The sequence below is a fragment of the Leptodactylus fuscus genome, chromosome 1 (assembly GCF_031893055.1).
Source record: "Leptodactylus fuscus isolate aLepFus1 chromosome 1, aLepFus1.hap2, whole genome shotgun sequence".
Lineage (NCBI taxonomy): Eukaryota > Metazoa > Chordata > Amphibia > Anura > Leptodactylidae > Leptodactylus > Leptodactylus fuscus.
Window position 1 is genome coordinate 242176027 of NC_134265.1, and position 22160 is coordinate 242198186.

Genomic DNA, 22160 nt, shown 5'->3' on the forward strand with positions numbered 1-22160 from the left:
GGGGTCTTTCCAAAATCTAGTAGCAGCACCTGAATAGCCTTTCTAAAATGACGATTTCCAAATGATAGAGTCCCTTTAAAACTGACCGACGGGAAGCCATCTCCTATGCAGTTTCCCTGGGACCTGGCAGGCGGACACGGGCCAAAGTGTGAACATCCCCTTACAGGTACATGCCTGTTCACATTACATTATTGATGTACGCTTAGTGTGTGCAGTACACAAGAAAAGCTCCCAACACACAATATAAGCATATCTATAAGGCTGTGTTATGGTAGGTTCACACTAGCGTTCGGCAGAAACCTGTCATACTGAGTCTGGCCGTGAGCGCCGGTGAGCGTTTTGTGCTCTCCGCGGCAAAACCGTTTTTTAAAACAAGGACACAGAGTACTGCATGTCCGACTCTGTGTCCGATTTAAAAAAAACTGTTTCGCCGCAGAGAGTATAAAACGCTCATCAGTGCTCACAGCCGGACACTTTTCAAACCCATTCAAATGAATGGGTTTGAAAGATGCCGGCAAGTTTCCGTCTCCTGCTCAGTTTTGTGCAGGAAATGAAAACCTGCAGAAAGACCGGGCGCAGATGTGAACGAGCCCTTAACCTGAAAGAGGCCAAACAAGTTATAAATGACCTCCTTCATTGTGGAATTAAAGGGGCTCTATCATTGGGAAAAGTCATTTTTAACTAATCACATCCTTGCATAGCCTTTAGAAAGGCTATTCCACACTTACCTTTAGTATGTAAATTGCCTCAGTGGTTTTTGAAGAAGTCCATTTTTGTTCATATGCTAATGAGCTTCCAGCCAGCTCAGGAAGTTCCCAGCAGCCTCCTCTCTCCTATTATCTCCTATGTGTGTGAGGCAAACAGGAAGCTGAATCATCATCATCATCAACAACTGCCTGTGCTGTATACACCCATAGGAAACAATAGCAAAGAGGAGTGCACGATGGGTGCACCAAGTCTAATTAGCATATGAATAAAAACGGACTTATTCAAAAACACTGAGGAAATCTACATACTAAAGGTAGGTGTGGAATAGACTTTCTAAAGGCTATGCAAGGATGTATTATAAGTCATATTCGTTTGAATATCGAATCCTATTATAGTCTATGGGAAAAAACAGGAATGTTGTTCCAGTTTCCATGGAAACCAAAGTTCGACACCTTGGATCCTCCAAGTTCCGGAAGTAGCAGGATGAGGAGCACGAGGAGGTTTTTTGCTTTGAATTCAATGGAATTTTCCCGTATGGTATTCGACCGTTACGAGTATTCGATCGAATAGTATTATTCGGTCGAATACTACTCGCTCATCTCTACAAGGATGTGATTAGTTAAAAATGACTTTTCCCAATGATAGAGCCCCTTTAATAGGCAGGAAAATAAGGTATGGAATGGTGTAGAACACTGTGCTATTCCTATAGTAGTATAAACATAAAATTATACTAGGTATAAAAGGTATCAAATATCCTATTAATATTATAAAGGTGAAAGTTTGTGACTTTGGATGTTTGTGGGTTTGTGTATTTGGATGTTTGGATGTTCGGATGTTTGTTCCTCAATCACGCAAAACCCGCTCCACCGATTTGGCTGAAATTTTCCACAAACATAGTCACTACACTCGATTGCGCAATAGGCTACTTTTCGGCACAATAGCACACATACGTTTTTCCCAGGACCCCCACAAAACCCAAACTCACATCATTATCTCTGCAATTTCACACACTTTGGACCATAGCAAGCCACAAAATTCATATTACCCTCTACAGCAGAAGTCAGCAACCCCTGGCACACGTGCCAAGAGTGGCACTCCTGCCATATTTCACTGGCACGCCAGCAGCACAGGACCTGCAAGAGTTAAATGAAGTCCGAGTCTTCAGGGCTGTGCTAGAGCTGAGGCATAAGGACATTCCCCTTTGAGAGGGGTGCAGGAAACCCAGGGAGTGGAGCTTAATCTCAGGTCTCTGCCTGCTATAGTGGTCTGCATCCTGCAAACATTCCTCGAGGAGGAAAGGATCTTCTAGCAAAGTGAAACTGAAAAACACACAGGTACATAGGATTACTGTTCTCATTAATGTCAGGCATTTGGGGTTATTAGTTTAGTGTTAGTAACTCCATGTGCCTCACATTAATAGGAATAACCCCCATCATGTCCCTCATATTAACCCCTGTGTGCCTCACATTGATAGGAATAAACCCCATCATGTCCCTCATATTAACCCCTGTGTGCCTCACATTAATAGGAATAACCCCCATCATGTCCCTCATATTAACCCCTGTGTGCCTCACATTGATAGGAATAACCCCCATCATGTCCCTCATATTAACCCCTGTGTGCCTCATATAAAGGTTACTACTATGTGAGACATATGGAGCTACTAATAATACCTCAATAATGCCCCCTCCCTCTGCTCACACAGCTCGTCCATAGACGAGCATTATCAGGAGCGGGAGGGGGGAGTTCCTCCCCGCTCCATAGCACAGCGTGATAGGCGCCGCGAGGCAGAAGGACGTCTCTGGCTAATGGTCAGAAACGCCCTTCTGACCATAGAGCACTACGGTACCGGCACCGTAAGCTCTTTACACCGGGCACAGATCGGGAAAGCCAACAGTGCGCTGAATTCAGCGCACTGTCAGCTTTCCAGCAGTATATAACACTGCATGTGCCCAAAAGTGGTGAAAGGTCCTCTTTAATTATTACCTCCAAGTCTCTCACATATCCTATTAATATTATAAATGTGAAAGTTTGTGAGTTTGTGGGTTTGTGTGTTTGGATGTTTGCATGTTCGGATGTTTGTTCCTCAATCACGGAAAAACCGCTCCACCGATTTAGCTGAAAGTTTCCACAAACATAGTTAATACACCCGATTAAACAATAGGCTACTTTTCGTCACAATAGCGCACATACGTTTGTGCCAGGACCCCCACAAAACCCAAACTCACACCACCATCTCTGCAATCTCACACACTTTGGACCATAGCAAGCCACAAAATTCATATTGCCCTCTACAGCCTCGCCCCTAACCCCACACAATCTCATATACATATACAGTCCTATGAAAAAGTTTGGGCACCCCTATTAATCTTAATCATTTTTAGTTCTAAATATTTTGGTGTTTATAACAGCCATTTCAGTTTGATATATCTAATAACTGATGGACACAGTAATATTTCAGGATTGAAATGAGGTTTATTGTACTAACAGAAAATGTGCAATATGCATTAAACCAAAATTTGACCGGTGCAAAAGTATGGGCACCTCAACAGAAAAGTGACATTAATATTTAGTAGATCCTCCTTTTGCAAAGATAACAGCCTCTAGTCGCTTCCTGTAGCTTTTAATCAGTTCCTGGATCCTGGATAAAGGTATTTTGGACAAACAATTCAAGTTCAGTTAAGTTAGATGGTCGCCGAGCATGGACAGCCCGCTTCAAATCATCCCACAGATGTTCAATGATATTCAGGTCTGGGGACTGGGATGGCCATTCCAGAACATTGTAATTGTTCCTCTGCATGAATGCCTGAGGATTTGGAGCGGTGTTTTGGATCATTGTCTTGCTGAAATATCCATCCCCGGCGTAACTTCAACTTCGTCACTGATTCTTGAACATTATTCTCAAGAATCTGCTGATACTGAGTGGAATCCATGCGACTCTCAACTTTAACAAGATTCCCGATGCCAGCATTGGCCACACAGCCCCAAAGCATGATGGAACCTCCACCAAATTTTACAGTGGGTAGCATGTGTTTTTCTTGGAATGCTGTTTCTTTTTGGACGCCATGCATAACGCCTTTTCTTATAACCAAACAACTCAATTTTTGTTTCCAAAATGAAGCTGCCTTGTCCAAATGTGCTTTTTCATACCTCAGGCAACTCTATTTGTGGCGTACGTGCAGAAACGGCTTCTTTCTCATCACTCTCCCATACAGCTTCTATTTGTGCAAAGTGCGCTGTATAGTTGACCGATGCACAGTGACACCATCCGCAGCAAGATGAGGCTGCAGCTCTTTGGAGGTGGTCTGTGGATTGTCCTTGACTGTTCTCACCATTCTTCTTCTCTGCCTTTCTGATATTTTTCTTGGCCTGCCACTTCTGGGCTTAACAAGAACTGTCCCTGTGGTCTTCCATTTCCTTACTATGTTCCTCACAGTGGAAACTGACAGGTTAAATCTCTGAGACAACTTTTTGTATCCTTCCCCTGAACAACTATGTTGAACAATCTTTGTTTTCAGATCATTTGAGAGTTGTTTTGAGTAGCCCATGATGCCACTCTTCAGAGGAGATTCAAATAGGAGATCAACTTGCAATTGGCCACCTTAAATACCTTTTCTTATGATTGGATACATCTGGCTATGAAGTTCAAAGCTCACTGAGGTTACAAAACCAATTTTGTGCTTCAGTAAGTCAGTAAAAAGTAGTTAGGGGAATTCAAATCAATAAAATGATAAGGGTGCCCATACTTTTGCACCGGTCAAATTTTGGTTTAATGCATATTGCACATTTTCTGTTAGTAATATTTCAGGATTGAAATGAGGTTTATTGTACTGTGTCCATCAGTTATTAGATATATCAAACTGAAATGGCTGTTGCAAACACCAAAATATTTAGAACAAAAAATGATTAAGATTAATAGGGGTGCCCAAACTTTTTCATAGGACTGTACTTTACCACTTTGACCCTCACCTTAACGATACTCCAGGAGGCTCTCTTTAACGCTCCAGAGCAGCCATGTTTGCCGACCCCCACCGCTCTGACAATCCGCGATACCGCCCACCCATGTCAATACCCCTAGGCGGTCTAATAAATGCAAAAAAAAAGTTTAAAAACAGTAAAAAAAAAATATAAAAAAATAAATAAAAAGGATAAAAAATTCAAATCACCCCCCTTTCCCTAGAACACATATAAAAGTAGTTAAAAACTGTGAAACATATACATGTTAGGTATCCCCACGTCTAAAATCGCCCGCTCTACAAAGCTATACAAATATTTTTCATGTTCGGTAAACGCCGTAGCGGGAAAAATGGTCAAAAGTGCCAAACCGCCATTTTTTCACTGTTTTGATTCTGATAAAAATTTGAATAAAAAGTGATCAAAGCAATAACATTTCCCGAAAATTGTAGAACTACAAAGTACACCCGGTCCTGCAAAAAAAGACGCCCTATACATCCCCGTACACGCACATATAAAAAAGTTACGGCTGTCGGAATATGGCGACTTTTCAAAAAATAATTTAACACAGTTTTGGATTTTTTTTAAGGGGTCAAAATGTAAATAAAACCATATAAATTTGGTATCCTGGAATCGTAATGAAACACAGAATACAGGGGACATGTAATTTTGGTTGCACAGTGAACGCCGTAAAACCAAAGCCCGTAAGAAAGTCGCAGAAATGCATTTTTTCTTCAAAGCCACCCCATTCAGAATTTTTTCCCTGCTTCCCAGTACATTATACAGAATAAATAATGCTGGCATCATGAAGAAAAATTTGTCCCGCAAAAATTAAGACCTCATATGGCTCTGGGAGCGGAGAAATAAAAAAGTTATGGGGTTTAGAAGGAGGGGAGTCAAAAACGAAAATCAAAAAATGCCATCGGCGGGAAAGGGTTAACTTCAAATACTTCTGTCCCAAAGTCACTATGTAAAGTTTCTCACAACACCGTATATATAGCAGCTGAAATACAAATGAACTTCAACACAAAAGTCTCACGTATTCTCTGAATTACAGCAAGAACAAGATACAAAGTTACATTTCATATCCCATACCTTATACACAGTACGAAAACCTTACCCACCCCTGTATATACACACTTCTACAATCACCGCAGACGAAGTCGCGGGTACCAGCTAGTCAGTACCTCTTACACAGGGGTTAATGTGAGGGACAAGATGGGGTTAATTGCTATTACTAAGAGGCGCATGGAGTTACTAAACTGTCATGCACAGGGCCAGACTTTATGTTGCTTGCTCAAGAGTATCCTGTGCCCAAAACTTACATGTACTGGCAGAAAATAACAAATCATACAATGTCGTATATCGAAATATATTCACTTGTAATACCTCTGTCCCAAAGACACTATGTACAGTTTACAACAACACCGTATAGCAGCTGAAATACAAATTACATTCAACACAAAAGTCTCACGTATTCTCAGAATTACAGCAAAAACAAGATACAAAGCTACATTTCATATCCCATCCCTTATACACAGTACGAAAACCTACCCGCGCCTGTATATACCCACTTCTACAATTACCGCAGACGAAGTCGCGGGTACCAGCTAGTATACATATATTTCTGCAGAGGGATATGTCACAGGTTTGCCTTGTAGAGATATGTTAGGAGCATCTATAAATTTGAATCGAAAATAAAATGTGATCTTTATAACCTTAAAAACCACTGATATTGTAAATGTTCCTGATATTTTAGCTGACTGCTTTATCCAAAATATAATTTGCTTTACATTATTGCCCAGTCTCCTGCAATTCTTGGTACAGTTATACTTTATTGTGCGCATTTCTAAAAATGGTACCTCTATTGACCCTGTAAAAGTGATCCAATCTCTTAAACATGGCAGTTGTAAGGTTAATTGTCATTGTATAACAAGTACGAGTTTAACCTTTGCACTGTTTTGCAGCTGGTTAGACAAGTTTTTCTCATCCTAAGTACTTAGCCATCTCGATAAAAGTAAATATTAAGCTGTGTAATGTCTCAGTAACTAAAAGTCATTCTCATACTTGGTTATTGCTGTGCCTGATCAGATTGTGTGGATCTTATTTGTGGCCATTAATCGACTTGTAAAGCTCATATATTATGGATCCCCTCTTAGAGTGTTAAGCATTATAAGTAGAGATGAGCGAACAGTAAAATGTTTGAGGTTCAATATTCGTTTCGAGTAGCCCCTCAATATTTGACTACTCGAATCGAATATCGAACCCTATAATAGTCTATGGGGGGAAAATGCTCGTTTCAGAGGTAGGCAACGTTCGATCAAATTATACTTACCAAGTCCACAAGTGAGGGTTGTACAAGGCTGGATCCTCCGAGCAGTTTTCTCCGTGCAGCGTCCCCGCGGCGTCTTCCGGCTCTTCATTCACTCTGCCAGGCATTGGGCCTGGGCAGAGCCGACTGCGCATATCTGCACTACAAGCGGACATGCGCAGTCGGCTCTGCCCAGGCCCGATGCCTAGCAGAGTGAATGAAAAGCTGGAAGACGCCGCGGGGAAGCTGCACGGAGAAGACTTCTAAAGGAGAAGAACCAGGATTGATTGGCCGACTGTATAGCATTCGGCCAATCAATGCTGGTTCTGCATTGAACTTTTACATTCGAACAGCGAGTGGTACTCGATCGAGTATGAGTATTTCGAATACCGTAGTATTCAATCGAATACCGTAGTATTCGATCGAGTACTACTCGCTCATCTCTAATTATAAGTAAATAAGTGACACAACTACCTCAAAAATATCTCCTTATTACAAATGTATAATCCACAAATATCAATGGAATCCAAAATTCTAGATTTGATGTCTATGGGTACAAAACTGATCCATATACAGTAAGTACTAATTCCAGATCCCCATTATTTTTAGAATGAGAATACAGATTTATGATGTATTTCCATATTTTTCATCTCATTGACTTCTGTGGAGAGAACAAGATCTGGAGAAGGCTCTGTTCATATCCACCTTGTTACCTCTGTCTAGGATGGAAACTCTGCTGAATCTACAATAAAACACATACCAATGACTGACCGCATTCACTTATAACTGGGTTTTATTGTCCATTGTTTATAGGGCAAGAATAGCACTCTTGCTGGAACTACAAGTTACAATGGCCACAGGATAGAATACAATATTGCCATACAGTGGTCTTTTCTATACTATTGTATCTTTGAAAATACAATGCTTGATTTGAGGTTTCAACATATTAGCATTTCATTAGTAAAGCCCTGTATTGGTCAAGTGACTGCACTGACTGACTGTCTAGTAGCGCCTCCCTACAATATAGTGCAGTACTACACGTTCTGCACTTTTTTATTAGAAGTGCAAGGATGAACTGCCCTTTTGGAAACAGGTGATAATGACTTCATGTTATTGCTTGGGTGTACTGGGTACACTTTCCGGGAATTTTTTTTTTTTTTTTTTTTTAAACTTTATTTTTATAGAAATTTTTTAACATAACAAATAAGAAAACAATTGCAAAGGAGAATACAAAGAAAAGGGAGAGGCCGCATCGCCAATCCCGCATCAGGTAGCAACATAAAGAATCGTATTAGGAAGGAGCAGTAAAAAACAAGGATACTGGGGGAGACAGATACATAAAGACAGAGGGGGAGGGGAAGGAAGGGGGGATGAGGGGAGATACTAGGTCACAGGCCTTGCAGGGCGCAATAGGCATCCCAAGGGGACCAAATGGAGTCAAAGGCCTCCAATGTGTTATTGAGGCTGGCCATCAGAAATTTAAGACTTCGTACATCCTTGATGCGGACCAAGAGTTTTGTACCAGTGGGGGGAGTGGGGCTCCTCCAATGCTTAGCAATAAGGGTCTTAGCGGCGGTGCAGAGGTATAGAAACAATCTAGAGGTCTTACGGCCAAGGTGCCTGGGCGGGTGATTCAAAATATAAGTGAGGGGGTCTAAGGGAACTCCTTGAAGGAAAAGGGAGTCCGTCAACACTCTAACTTCTTGCCAAAATCCCAGTATGAGGGGGCAAGCACAAAAAATGTGATACAGGGTGCCCACAGCAGTACTGCAGCGCCAACACCCCATGGGAAGAGCAGGGTTCAGCGAATGGAAGAGAGCTGGTGTGTGGTACCAATGCATCAAAAGTTTAAATTGCGTTTCCCTGAAGGTAATGCACTGGATCCATCTGGGCTCGGGGATTTACTGTTAGGGAGATCCTTAAGGGTATCCGCCAATTCCTCAGCCGTAATAGGGGAGTTGAGGGATGCAAGAGCGGAGGAAGAGAGACGCAGTAGGCGACAACGAGCAAGGTGGTTGGCCAAGAGACAATGGCCGTCTGTCCGAGCAGTCAACTGGGGGTAGGGGAGGTTATACAGTTTAGAATAGTAAGTGTGGAACATGCGAGCAACCACATCAGGATGATGTTGGAGGACGCCAGAGGGGTCCAGTACAGAGTGGGGGGTGGAGGCAGCACGGTCGTCTCTGAGGGTCCTGGTCAGTAGCACATGGGGTTTATTGCCCTTCTCAAAGTACCACTGGTGGGAATATAACAAGAGCCGTTGCACACGGCGCGTCTCCAGAGAACGGAGATCCACTCGGGCAAGGACTAGGCGTCGGAGTGTCCCCAGAGACGGACGGACTGCAAGGGAGGTGGACAAGGAAGAAATGCAAACACGGAGAAGGCGCTCCTGGGCCTGCCTATCCCGTATAAGCTTAGTAGCCAGAGCTATGCAATGGCCTCTCATGACTGCCTTATGGGCCTCCCAAAGGACCACAGGAGAGTCTACCGAGTCCAGGACCTTTTTTAATCTTCATTTTTTTTTTACATTTTCGGTAACATTTTGGGGTCTTTGGGACCAACTTCTAGTTTTTCCAAAAAGTTGTAGTTTCATCTTACAATGGTCATCCTGCAACCAATTAATGTTGGTAATATTTTTCGAATCCGTCTACTTATCCTACCTCTTTCCATTGTATAATACATGAGATAAGATGCATGAGAGCAAAATTTTATATACAATGCTATAAATAATATTTCTTTACATTTTAGATGGATAAAATTTGAAGAAAAAGTGGAGCAGGGAGGAGAAAGGTGGAGTAAGCCCCATGTTGCCACACTGTCCTTGCACAGCCTGTTTGAACTAAGAACATGTATTGAAAAAGGGACAATACTACTTGACCTAGAAGCCAATTCACTCCCGCAAGTAGTTGGTAAGTAGCTTATGAGTTATGACTCATCATGTTTTATTGGGAGACATTATGCAATAATCTTTGTTAATAAGTAGTATAACTGTTATGGTTTGAAGATATAGGTATATGATACAGATGCGTCCACATTTATCTTAGTTTCAAGGACTCCAAAGTGTAATAAAATCTATTCAATACAATATTGCAACTTGTTGCCAAAACCCTTGACAGACTGCAGTCAACCACATGATCACCAGTGGCTGCACACAGAGACATAAAGATGAAGAAGCATCTTGTGATAGAGTATCACATTTTCTTCAACTGGTCACATTTACTGATGCACATATCTGGACATGCTCATGCCTTAGTAGAGGTCAGAAAGGATACATATTTATGTCACACATATAAGCATGTAGCTCATCCACTAATATAACAAAGTAAGCGGGATTCAGCCTCAACCAAAGCTAAACTGTTGGCTTTAATGTATTTTTGTGCTATATATTATAAATGGTAATTGCTTTTGTTTTTGATGCAACCTCAGATTAACTCCCTTTGGTAATTACTTTTATAGACCACAGCCTGGTCCTAGCATCATGTTAATGGTGATCACAAATAGACTCATGTACCTTAAAGTCGAAGGTTAATAATATTTTACTATTGTCAAAGTCATTTTCCATATATTTTTCCAGAAAAAATCCTTGATAACCAGATCGAAACAGGACTGCTAAAACCAGAGATGAAGGAAAAGATCACGTACACTCTTCTCAGGAAGCATCGGCATCAGACAAAGAAATCCAACTTGCGTTCCTTGGCTGACATAGGGAAAACAGTCTCCAGTGCAAGTAGGATGTTTACCAATCCGGACAATGGTAATGTACAGGCTAGTCTTTGCTCCTGCCTTTCCTTTATATCAAGAATTAATATACTATGTAGTCATTGACTTTTATTATAGGACAAGACCATATAAATTGCAAGTTTGTACACTTTTGTACCTGTCTTCACTTTTAACAAGGATTAACTATTCTGTAGCATCTTTTCTCATAACGCTACATAGTGCTATTCCGGGCTATTCCTAATCGACAACAAGTTGTTAACATTCTCTTTGTCAATGAGGTGTCTGATATTGTGAACTCCAATTAGACACTGTGATAACACCCACTTGTCAATTCATTCATAGTATCATTGAACTGATGATCAAAATGTGATGGGAATATACAGTTGAATTGATCACTCTTAGGCTGTTCACATGGAGGAATTTGCCTTGGATTTGGGGCCGGAATCCGCCTCCCATTGTTTCCAATGCGAGGCAGAGATCGTAGCAGGATGCAGAAAAAAGAAGTGTTCTGCTCGATCTTGCCGTGGATTCCATTGCTGAATCAGCCGTGGGGTTCGTGGCTCGAGACTCCCTCCTGATTAGGCCCGGATGAATGGGATGTCACGATGGAATGATGATGCACTGCATCGGCACCCTGTTGCGACTAGACTGCAGCAAAAATCCAAGCGGCAGAAAATGAAGAAGAATTCCTCTTCATTTTCTACCATGTAAATATATACATATGGATACAGATGCTATAACAGATAAAAATGGTTGAAAACTAATGACCACCATTTACATAGTCATTGTCAGATGCATTGTTGAATAAAAGCAGATACGTTTCTGTCCGTTTTTTTGTGGGACACAGAAGTGTTGTATGTCTTATTTTTTGCTCTTACAGAAACTGATCCATTTTTAAGATTGATTCTATGTAAACAGATGGTCTTCAGTTTCCATCCATTTTCATCTATTTTAGCTTCAGGATTTTTCCATCAGTAAAAATGATCGTTTAAACTGATGATTAAAATATAATGTGAACATCTCCTAAACAGATAGTCATCATCTTCCATCTGTTTTTAGGATTTTTTTTTTCCATCTATAAAACTGATGATCAAAACCTGTAGTGAACAGTCCCTTAGCTAGATGGAGACCATCAGTATAGATGAGTCAATGTGAAGCAGGTAGAGCAGAGGTGGGCTAGGAAACCTGTCTGTGTATAGAAACCTGGCAGTACATAGTGAGTATATAGACACTCTGCACACTGTGTACAAAACGGACTCTCCTTGGAAACTCTCAGTTAGTGCTGTTAGAGAGAAATGTTACCGCCAGTTTTCTCATATAAGGAAGTGAAGTTAAAAAAGTAAATGACAAAAATGTTCCCCAAACACCCGTCTACACAATAGTAAAAAAAGTCAAACAATTAAGTTTTAACAGAGAGTAAAGACAATGAATATAATCTGAATTTTGCATTCTTTTTATTCTCCCAGTATTTAGAGCTGTTATCATTTCTGTTCATGTCCCAATGTATTAACTGTAGTTTCTTTTTCCTTCTTCTTTAAACTTCTAAAATTGTGAACATTATAGGAGGGAGAGAGGAGTGCTTGATGAAAAACTCCTTCCTTTCAGGTGAATAGCATGGTGCTTCACGGCTTCCTCATTTGTGTGTCGCACACAATGGTTTTTCAACATGAAGCTATGCTTGTGTTACTGGGGTGACACTTCAACCTCAACCACCTGACCCATATGTATAGCTACATGTAGAAGTTGTAAGCTTAAGGTTGATCATACATGTCCTCATAACTGTGTATAGAACATTTCCCATTTGCCTGCCAAAGGACTCACCCAGCTCCATTTCACAGCATGATGCTATGCAAAGATTTGTGTTGCATAGAGAACGCACATGTTATTATCTTGTGGTCAAATATTACAGATACATTGATATGTCTGTTATGCATTTGTGGAATTTTTGTTCAGTGTTGCGATCCCACTGTTCCTCATTGGCATGGGCTTCCTGTCCTCATGCACTGCCGAGATAACATGTAATAGTAATGTGTCACCATTACATGTGGCTTTCCTGTTTATAACTGCGTATGCCCTGCTGCACTTCTACTAGTCTAGTAATGCTATAGGATGCTTTGTACTATATGCAGATATGTATCTTTATTTGATGGTTTGATCAATCATTATATTCAGAACCTAGTTCTAAAAAGCCTCAGAATAGCACAGCAACGCAGTAAACTCTGCCTGAAATGATCAGACCATACTAGACAGATAAATAGATCCAGTGGGTGGAAATTCCTCCTACCATCCAGATTTCACCTGACAACCCTAAACATTACGCAGGTTCTTGCCAACTTCAAAACTTATCTTAACTCTCTCTGGTTCTAACCAAGCTTTGGCTCTGAAAGGTAAAGTGCAAATAAAGGAGTTTTCTGGTTTCATGAAAAATAAGGAATATTTTATGTCATCTTTCATATATACTGTTTAAAGCAGATTTGTCAGCTTTATAAAATAGCACCGTATTACATCTATAGATCTATAGTCTTAATAGCCCAAATCACCCAAAATATGATGTGTACTGTATACAGCAGACTCTGCTCCCCCTCTATATACACATATCACTGAAGCTTGTCAGTCACTGTACCCAGGAGTGGGGGTGGTATGGCGAGGGGGGTTGCAGAACAGTTTTCTCATGACTGTACCAGGCAAATTTTTTTGTGCCACCTTAGCTAATACAGCTAGGGACTTCCGGCTGTTATATATCACCTACAGATAGTACAGCATATTAAACTGACAGATCAGCTTTTCATTTTTTACCATTTTCATGACCTTTGCTTAATGCCAATGAACAGAAACTACGAAAAACTTAGGAGTATACCTGTAAAGTGCTTGTACTATGTTATGAAGTCATGATAGCATAGGGGATAACGTCATGTTCAGTGGGGGTTAGAGCACTGGGACACTTTCTCTGATCTTAAGAATGGGGCTACAGTACTCCCGTTCTGATGGAGCGACAGGCCAAGCATGCACCCTGCAACTCCATTCATTCTACATAGGAGCACCAGAGATAGCCAATAATTGTTCTCAGCTATCTCGTGTTCTCCCATAGAGGCACATGCTTTGTCAGTTGTTCTATCAGCCCCATTTCTGCTCTCATTGGCCTTCTCCACAGACAGAACCATACCATTCATAAAGTTGTTCCCTATCGTAGCAATAAGGGGATAGCTTCATATCTTGGTACAACCCCTTTAATGACCTATCCTTAGGATAAATCATCAATAACAGGCCATTTGCACAGTTTATTGATCTGTTCTATTTCTGGTACCTTCCTGCTATAGTTACTCACATAAAACTGGAAAACCCCTTTAAGTTGTTGACTTGCCTTTATGACTGGCACCAATCGAGTCCTGGACTTTTTTTTTTTTTTCTAAATGTTCATTCTGACTCTACCACTTCTACTACTCTTAAGATCCACTGCAACATTGTTTCTACTGTGTAATATTGGTATTTCTTTCCTGTCAGTGATGTATATTATATATGAATATATATCTGCTGAACCTCAAAGGTATCAAATTTATAGTAATGAATGGATTAAAACCCTTTATTTTGGATAATGTGAAATTGGAGGGGATGGCTAAAGTGGTAAATGAAGGACAGGGATGGAAAACGGGTAAGTTAAATACAAAAATAGCTAAGCTGAAAAACTGGAAAGACTCTAACACATGGCGGTGCGGGTATGATCTCTGAGACCCCTCACCAGTTAGCACAGCAAAGGGACCCTTCATTGTTAACATAGGCCAAGCCATTCAGGACAGGACAGTATCTTTAATTTCCTGGTGATATTCTGATTTTAGGTGAAAAGTTGGTTATTTCAATAGACTGTATTTTCATATGATGCCTAGAGAGGCCTAAATTTCTGATGCATTGACTGTAGTGTTAGTTCTCTGCTTCTGTTCAGGCCTTTAGTTGTCTTTCTCCCTTGTTCTTCTCACTTTTATTTTGCTTTCCTTTTGCTCTTCCTGCTGCTTTCAAACTTTCCTCTGCTTCCTGCTTGCAACATTAGCACGCAGTCCTCTAGAGAATTCTGTGCCCTGCCTGGCAACCCGCATGTCGGATGACGATCTCCGAGTGCGGCGCAGCCCCAGTATGGGATGGCTCAGTAAGTTGGGGTAAATATGTGTTGTGGGAAATGTGTCACATGCAAGGTACAGCAAAAATGGGGCAGATTTACTTAATTTTAGACAGTGCAAACTTAGACTAAGATGTCTTGAAATAGTAATAGAGCAGCATCCAGTGTCGGACTGTGGTACCTTTGGGGCCATGACAGGTGGTAATCCTGAGAGCTGACCCTGCATCTATACAGATCCAATACATGTCCATGTAGGGTATATCAATAATAATCTCTAATAATCTATAATATTTTTGAATCATCCCATAAGAAAAGCCTCTAAATCACCTCTAAATGGGATCTACATCTTTGGCTAAATTGTTGGCATCCATTATTATATGTTAAGGTCAGTGCCCTCCAGAGGATTGTCTGGGACTGGGGTCAGTCCAACACTGGCCATATAGTTTGTAAGGTTGAAAAATACATCCATCCATCTGCTTCTTTTGGGGCTATTTTTGTGGTTTTTCTGCCCCAAAAACAGAACCAAAAGCAGCTTCAAAAATTCCTGGAAATTTTCCCATAGATTTTAGTGGGAGTCAGCACTGTAACTACATAGAAGCAAATCATTGGTGTATGCCAAAATCACATTGGCACATATAGCTTAGTAAATCTGCCCCGTTATGTAGAATCAAGGTGTTTGTCTTTCCTGAAGTGTTTATATGTTGTCTTACCTATGTTCTATAGATTTATATTGTCATTAGCGTGTATTTGGTGCTTTATGTTTAGGATGAATTTACTTTTTTTTTTCTATGTAACACATTCTTTATTCTATGTACCATCTATGTAACGGAAACACACTGGCAGCATTGAGAGAAGTGTTTGGAGGTTTCTGATGAGCCTGACATGTTTTCAACAATTTATTGTTATCGTGTTCCATTGGGAAAAAAAAACCACTTGACCACTTTGTGCTTACACCTGCATAGACAGTCATCACCAATTACATTGCATGCATTGTAATAGGCTTTTCTCCTTACTCAAGTGCTGTAGCCTCTTTGATATAACCATGGTTAATAAGCACAAACAGTTGAAAGATTTTACCATAATTCAAGTGTGCTGTTTATTTATAACTGCATCCTGATTCGAGTAGCTAAGATGTATGGTGCGGTTTGTCACACACTGGGGATGAGCTTCATCTGGAAGAAATAACTTGGACAAATTGGTGAATTTGTTCAACTTATAAACAGAATAGTGACTGAGGCTAAGGCCCCAATGTAGCAGAGCTCAATGAAAAAGCTTGGTGGGAAAAACCGCAGCAGAAACGCATTGCACGCTTTACACAGAAAGTCCATAGAGGTTTCCTCTTCAGACTCTTTGCTTCTATTATATCTATAGGGCCGTGATGGTGAACCTATGAAACGCGTGCCAGAGAGGGCGCTCAGAGCCCTCTCTGCTGGCATGTGTACCTTCGCCCAGGTTGCTTAATAACAGGGAAATGCACATACAGCTGAAAGCAGCTATGGCCTACACTAACTGTACAATGTGACCTCTCGCTCAATGCAGACTTGATGACGTAAGTCATCAGCGCTTGCAGTCAGAAATAGGAGGATGCCTGGCCGCTCTTCATGGGACTTCAGGTATTATACTGTGTGCAGGGGGTGGGGGGAAATACTGTGGAGCATATAATACTATGGGGGGGAGTACTGTGGAACATATAATATTGTGTAGGAAAGCTGAAAGTGGAGCATACAATATTGGGCCTACTGTGATGCATATTATACTGTGTAGGGGGCCTGCTCGTGCAGATTGTACTGCCTTGGGGACTTTGTAGGGCAAATTGTACTGTGTGGGGCCTCTTCACTATTTATGTCACACAATACCCTGTTTCCCCGAAAATAAGACACCCCCCCTTCACCTTCTGGATCACATACAACCGGCAGTCATGCCGGCACTCCGCTAATTGTTCCCCGCTTTGTTTGCTGATTGTTCCCCGCTCCAGCCGCTGCATAAAACATCCCCCGAAAATAAGAAAGGTCATATATTTCGTTAGATAATTATAAGAACATGTCTTATTTTCGGGGAAACAGGGTATCTGTTTTACAGCAGATGTGATATTAGTACAGGCTGTAATAACATTGCACGGTCACTATAAAACAGGTTCTGGGCAATGTAAATTGTGAACATTAATTGTTCGAAAGTACCAAATGCAGAGGTTGTATTTCCATAGTCTTTTGTAGATCCAGTATTGTTTGAGGTTCATATGGGCTTAAGGTTCATAAATGTAGTGATAAGATAATGAAAATAGCAACTGGGAATAGAGATCCATTATGTTATGTGGGTAAAATGATTATAGCGGAGACCAGGGGGAACTAGTGGAGTATTAACAAGGGCAGATTTCTGTGTAATCATGAAATATTATTAGTCTAGCAAAACACAAAAAAAAAAAAAAACGAACGGAAGTGCATCAGTTTTTTATGCATTTTTTTTCATTACGTTTTTGCTAAGTTTTACTGAGCAGACTTTCTGCATTATTATACCTAAAGGGAAAATGCCAGTGCTTCACACGTATAGTTGACATACTGCGATTTTCAAACACATGAGCGTTTTTGAAAAACAGCTTTTCCACACTGAGTTTTCCAGTACCTGCAAAGAGGATGGGATTCTGGCTAATCCTATCCACACATTGTAGAGAAAAAAATCTGCAGTGAAAAAACTGCATTTACAAAAACGTCTGCATTTATGTAAATCGCAACATGTCAATTATACCTGCAGAAACGTTGCCGTTTTCCGAAATTCAGAGGAAAACTGCGGCCTTTCTGTGAAAAACACTTTGGAAAAGAGATTTTTCTGAAATCGCTATAACATCACATTTACTGCTCTTGATTTCAGCGTGATAAAACATGGCTGAAAATATAGCACCCCAGTCCAAAGTTCAGGCCTCACTGAGTACTTATTGAGTGCTTGCTTGGTATACTGTATAATTGACCGTCAAGCGGTTTATTAGTATGCTGTTAATGAGGCTATATTAATGCATTAGACAGAAGTCCTGTTGTAGAAATGACTGTTAATAGAGATGAGCGAACAGTGTTCTATCGAACTCATGTTCGATCGGATATTAGGCTGTTCGGCATGTTCGAATCGAATCGAACACCGCGTGGTAAAGTGCGCCATTACTCGATTCCCCTCCCACCTTCCCTGGCGCCTTTTTTGCTCCAATAACAGCGCAGGGTAGGTGGGACAGGAACTACGACACCGGTGACGTTGAGAAAAGTAGGCAAAACCCATTGGCTGCCGAAAACATGTGACCTCTAATTTAAAAGAACAGCGACGCCCAGGTTCGCGTCATTCTGAGCTTGCAATTCACCGAGGACGGAGGTTTCCGTCCAGCTAGCTAGGGCTTAGATTCTGGGTAGGCAGGGACAGGCTAGGATAGGAAGGAGAAGACAACCACAACAGCTCTTGTAAGAGCTAAATTCCAGGGAGAAGCTTGTCAGTGTAACGTGGCACTGACGGGCTCAATCGCCGCAACCCAGCTTTCCCAGGATCCTGAATGGAATACACTGTCAGTGTATTCCCGTATACCCGATATATACCCCGATACCCGTTCCAACGGTGTGCCCCCCCACCTTCACCCCAGAAATACCCTGCAAGTCCCCTAGCAATAGAATTGGGGCTATATACACCCACAATTTTTACTACTGCCATATAGTGCCATTGTCTCACTGGGAATTCAAAGAATATATTGGGAATACAAATACCCTCATTTCTTGCTACTGCCATATAGTGCCAGTTTCTGACTGGTAATTCAAAGAATATATTGTGGTTACGTGCACCCACAATTTTTACTACTGGTATACAGTGCCATTGTCTGACTGGGAATTCAAAGAGTATATTGGGAATACAAATACCCTCATTTCTTGCTACTGCCATATAGTGCCAGTGTCTGACTGGGAATTCAAAGAATATATTGGGGTTACGTGCACCCACAATTTTTACTACTGGTATACAGTGCCATTGTCTGACTGGGAATTCAAAGAATATATTGGGGTTATAAATACCCTCATTTCTTGCTACTGCCATATAGTGCCAGTTTCTGACTGGTAATTCAAAGAATATATTGGGGTTACGTGCACCCACAATTTTTACTACTGGTATACAGTGCCATTGTCTGACTGGGAATTCAAAGAATATATTGGGAATACAAATACCCTCATTTCTTGCTACTGCCATATAGTGCCAGTGTCTGACTGGGAATTCAAAGAATATATTGGGGTTACGTGCACCCACAATTTTTACTACTGGTATACAGTGCCATTGTCTGACTGGGAATTCAAAGAATATATTGGGGTTATAAATACCCTCATTTCTTGCTACTGCCATATAGTGCCAGTGTCTGACTGGGAATTCAAAGAATATATTGGGGTTACGTGCACCCACAATTTTTACTACTGGTATACAGTGCCATTGTCTGACTGGGAATTCAAAGAATATATTGGGGTTATAAATACCCTCATTTCTTGCTACTGCCATATAGTGCCAGTTTCTGACTGGTAATTCAAAGAATATATTGGGGTTACGTGCACCCACAATTTTTACTACTGGTATACAGTGCCATTGTCTGACTGGGAATTCAAAGAATATATTGGGAATACAAATACCCTCATTTCTTGCTACTGCCATATAGTGCCAGTGTCTGACTGGGAATTCAAAGAATATATTGGGGTTACGTGCACCCACAATTTTTACTACTGGTATACAGTGCCATTGTCTGACTGGGAATTCAAAGAATATATTGGGAATACAAATACCCTCATTTCTTGCTACTGCCATATAGTGCCAGTGTCTGACTGGGAATTCAAAGAATATATTGGGGTTACGTGCACCCACAATTTTTACTACTGGTATACAGTGCCATTGTCTGACTGGGAATTCAAAGAATATATTGGGAATACAAATACCCTCATTTCTTGCTACTGCCATATAGTGCCAGTGTCTGACTGGGAATTCAAAGAATATATTGGGGTTACGTGCACCCACAATTTTTACTACTGGTATACAGTGCCATTGTCTGACTGGGAATTCAAAGAATATATTGGGAATACAAATACCCTCATTTCTTGCTACTGCCATATAGTGCCAGTGTCTGACTGGGAATTCAAAGAATATATTGGGGTTACGTGCACCCACAATTTTTACTACTGGTATACAGTGCCATTGTCTGACTGGGAATTCAAAGAATATATTGGGAATACAAATACCCTCATTTCTTGCTACTGCCATATAGTGCCAGTTTCTGACTGGTAATTCAAAGAATATATTGGGGTTACGTGCACCCACAATTTTTACTACTGGTATACAGTGCCATTGTCTGACTGGGAATTCAAAGAATATATTGGGGTTATAAATACCCTCATTTCTTGCTACTGCCATATAGTGCCAGTTTCTGACTGGTAATTCAAAGAATATATTGTGGTTACGTGCACCCACAATTTTTACTACTGGTATACAGTGCCATTGTCTGACTGGGAATTCAAAGAATATATTGGGGTTATAAATACCCTCATTTCTTGCTACTGCCATATAGTGCCAGTTTCTGACTGGTAATTCAAAGAATATATTGTGGTTACGTGCACCCACAATTTTTACTACTGGTATACAGTGCCATTGTCTGACTGGGAATTCAAAGAATATATTGGGAATACAAATACCCTCATTTCTTGCTACTGCCATATAGTGCCAGTGTCTGACTGGGAATTCAAAGAATATATTGGGGTTACGTGCACCCACAATTTTTACTACTGGTATACAGTGCCATTGTCTGACTGGGAATTCAAAGAATATATTGGGAATACAAATACCCTCATTTCTTGCTACTGCCATATAGTGCCAGTTTCTGACTGGTAATTCAAAGAATATATTGGGGTTACGTGCACCCACAATTTTTACTACTGGTATACAGTGCCATTGTCTGACTGGGAATTCAAAGAATATATTGGGAATACAAATACCCTCATTTCTTGCTACTGCCATATAGTGCCAGTTTCTGACTGGTAATTCAAAGAATATATTGGGGTTACGTGCACCCACAATTTTTACTACTGGTATACAGGGCCATTGTCTGACTGGGAATTCAAAGAATATATTGGGAATACAAATACCCTCATTTCTTGCTACTGCCATATAGTGCCAGTGTCTGACTGGGAATTCAAAGAATATATTGGGGTTACGTGCACCCACAATTTTTACTACTGGTATACAGTGCCATTGTCTGACTGGGAATTCAAAGAATATATTGGGAATACAAATACCCTCATTTCTTGCTACTGCCATATAGTGCCAGTGTCTGACTGGGAATTCAAAGAATATATTGGGGTTACGTGCACCCACAATTTTTACTACTGGTATACAGTGCCATTGTCTGACTGGGAATTCAAAGAATATATTGGGGTTATAAATACCCTCATTTCTTGCTACTGCCATATAGTGCCAGTGTCTGACTGGGAATTCAAAGAATATATTGGGGTTACGTGCACCCACAATTTTTACTACTGGTATACAGTGCCATTGTCTGACTGGGAATTCAAAGAATATATTGGGGTTATAAATACCCTCATTTCTTGCTACTGCCATATAGTGCCAGTTTCTGACTGGTAATTCAAAGAATATATTGTGGTTACGTGCACCCACAATTTTTACTACTGGTATACAGTGCCATTGTCTGACTGGGAATTCAAAGAATATATTGGGAATACAAATACCCTCATTTCTTGCTACTGCCATATAGTGCCAGTGTCTGACTGGGAATTCAAAGAATATATTGGGGTTACGTGCACCCACAATTTTTACTACTGGTATACAGTGCCATTGTCTGACTGGGAATTCAAAGAATATATTGGGAATACAAATACCCTCATTTCTTGCTACTGCCATATAGTGCCAGTGTCTGACTGGGAATTCAAAGAATATATTGGGGTTACGTGCACCCACAATTTTTACTACTGGTATACAGTGCCATTGTCTGACTGGGAATTCAAAGAATATATTGGGAATACAAATACCCTCATTTCTTGCTACTGCCATATAGTGCCAGTTTCTGACTGGTAATTCAAAGAATATATTGGGGTTACGTGCACCCACAATTTTTACTACTGGTATACAGTGCCATTGTCTGACTGGGAATTCAAAGAATATATTGGGAATACAAATACCCTCATTTCTTGCTACTGCCATATAGTGCCAGTTTCTGACTGGTAATTCAAAGAATATATTGGGGTTACGTGCACCCACAATTTTTACTACTGGTATACAGTGCCATTGTCTGACTGGGAATTCAAAGAATATATTGGGAATACAAATACCCTCATTTCTTGCTACTGCCATATA

General features: G+C 40.7%; 1 protein-coding gene across 7 annotated transcripts in view; it reads left to right on the forward strand.

Moving 5' to 3' along the window:
* SLC4A4 (solute carrier family 4 member 4) overlaps positions 1 to 22160 on the forward strand; it is a 187549-nt gene that overhangs the window by 89595 nt on the left and 75794 nt on the right. For 4 of the 7 annotated variants that reach the window (XM_075284971.1, XM_075284947.1, XM_075284954.1 and 1 more), the window contains 4 exons: positions 9722 to 9882; positions 10548 to 10727; positions 12257 to 12298; positions 14736 to 14831. In XM_075284971.1, the coding sequence (XP_075141072.1) occupies positions 9722 to 9882; positions 10548 to 10727; positions 12257 to 12298; positions 14736 to 14831 (479 nt within the window). The remainder of the gene's footprint in view (positions 1 to 9721; positions 9883 to 10547; positions 10728 to 12256; positions 12299 to 14735; positions 14832 to 22160) is intronic. The other 3 variants (XM_075284989.1, XM_075284980.1, XM_075284962.1) reach the window with 2 other exon arrangements.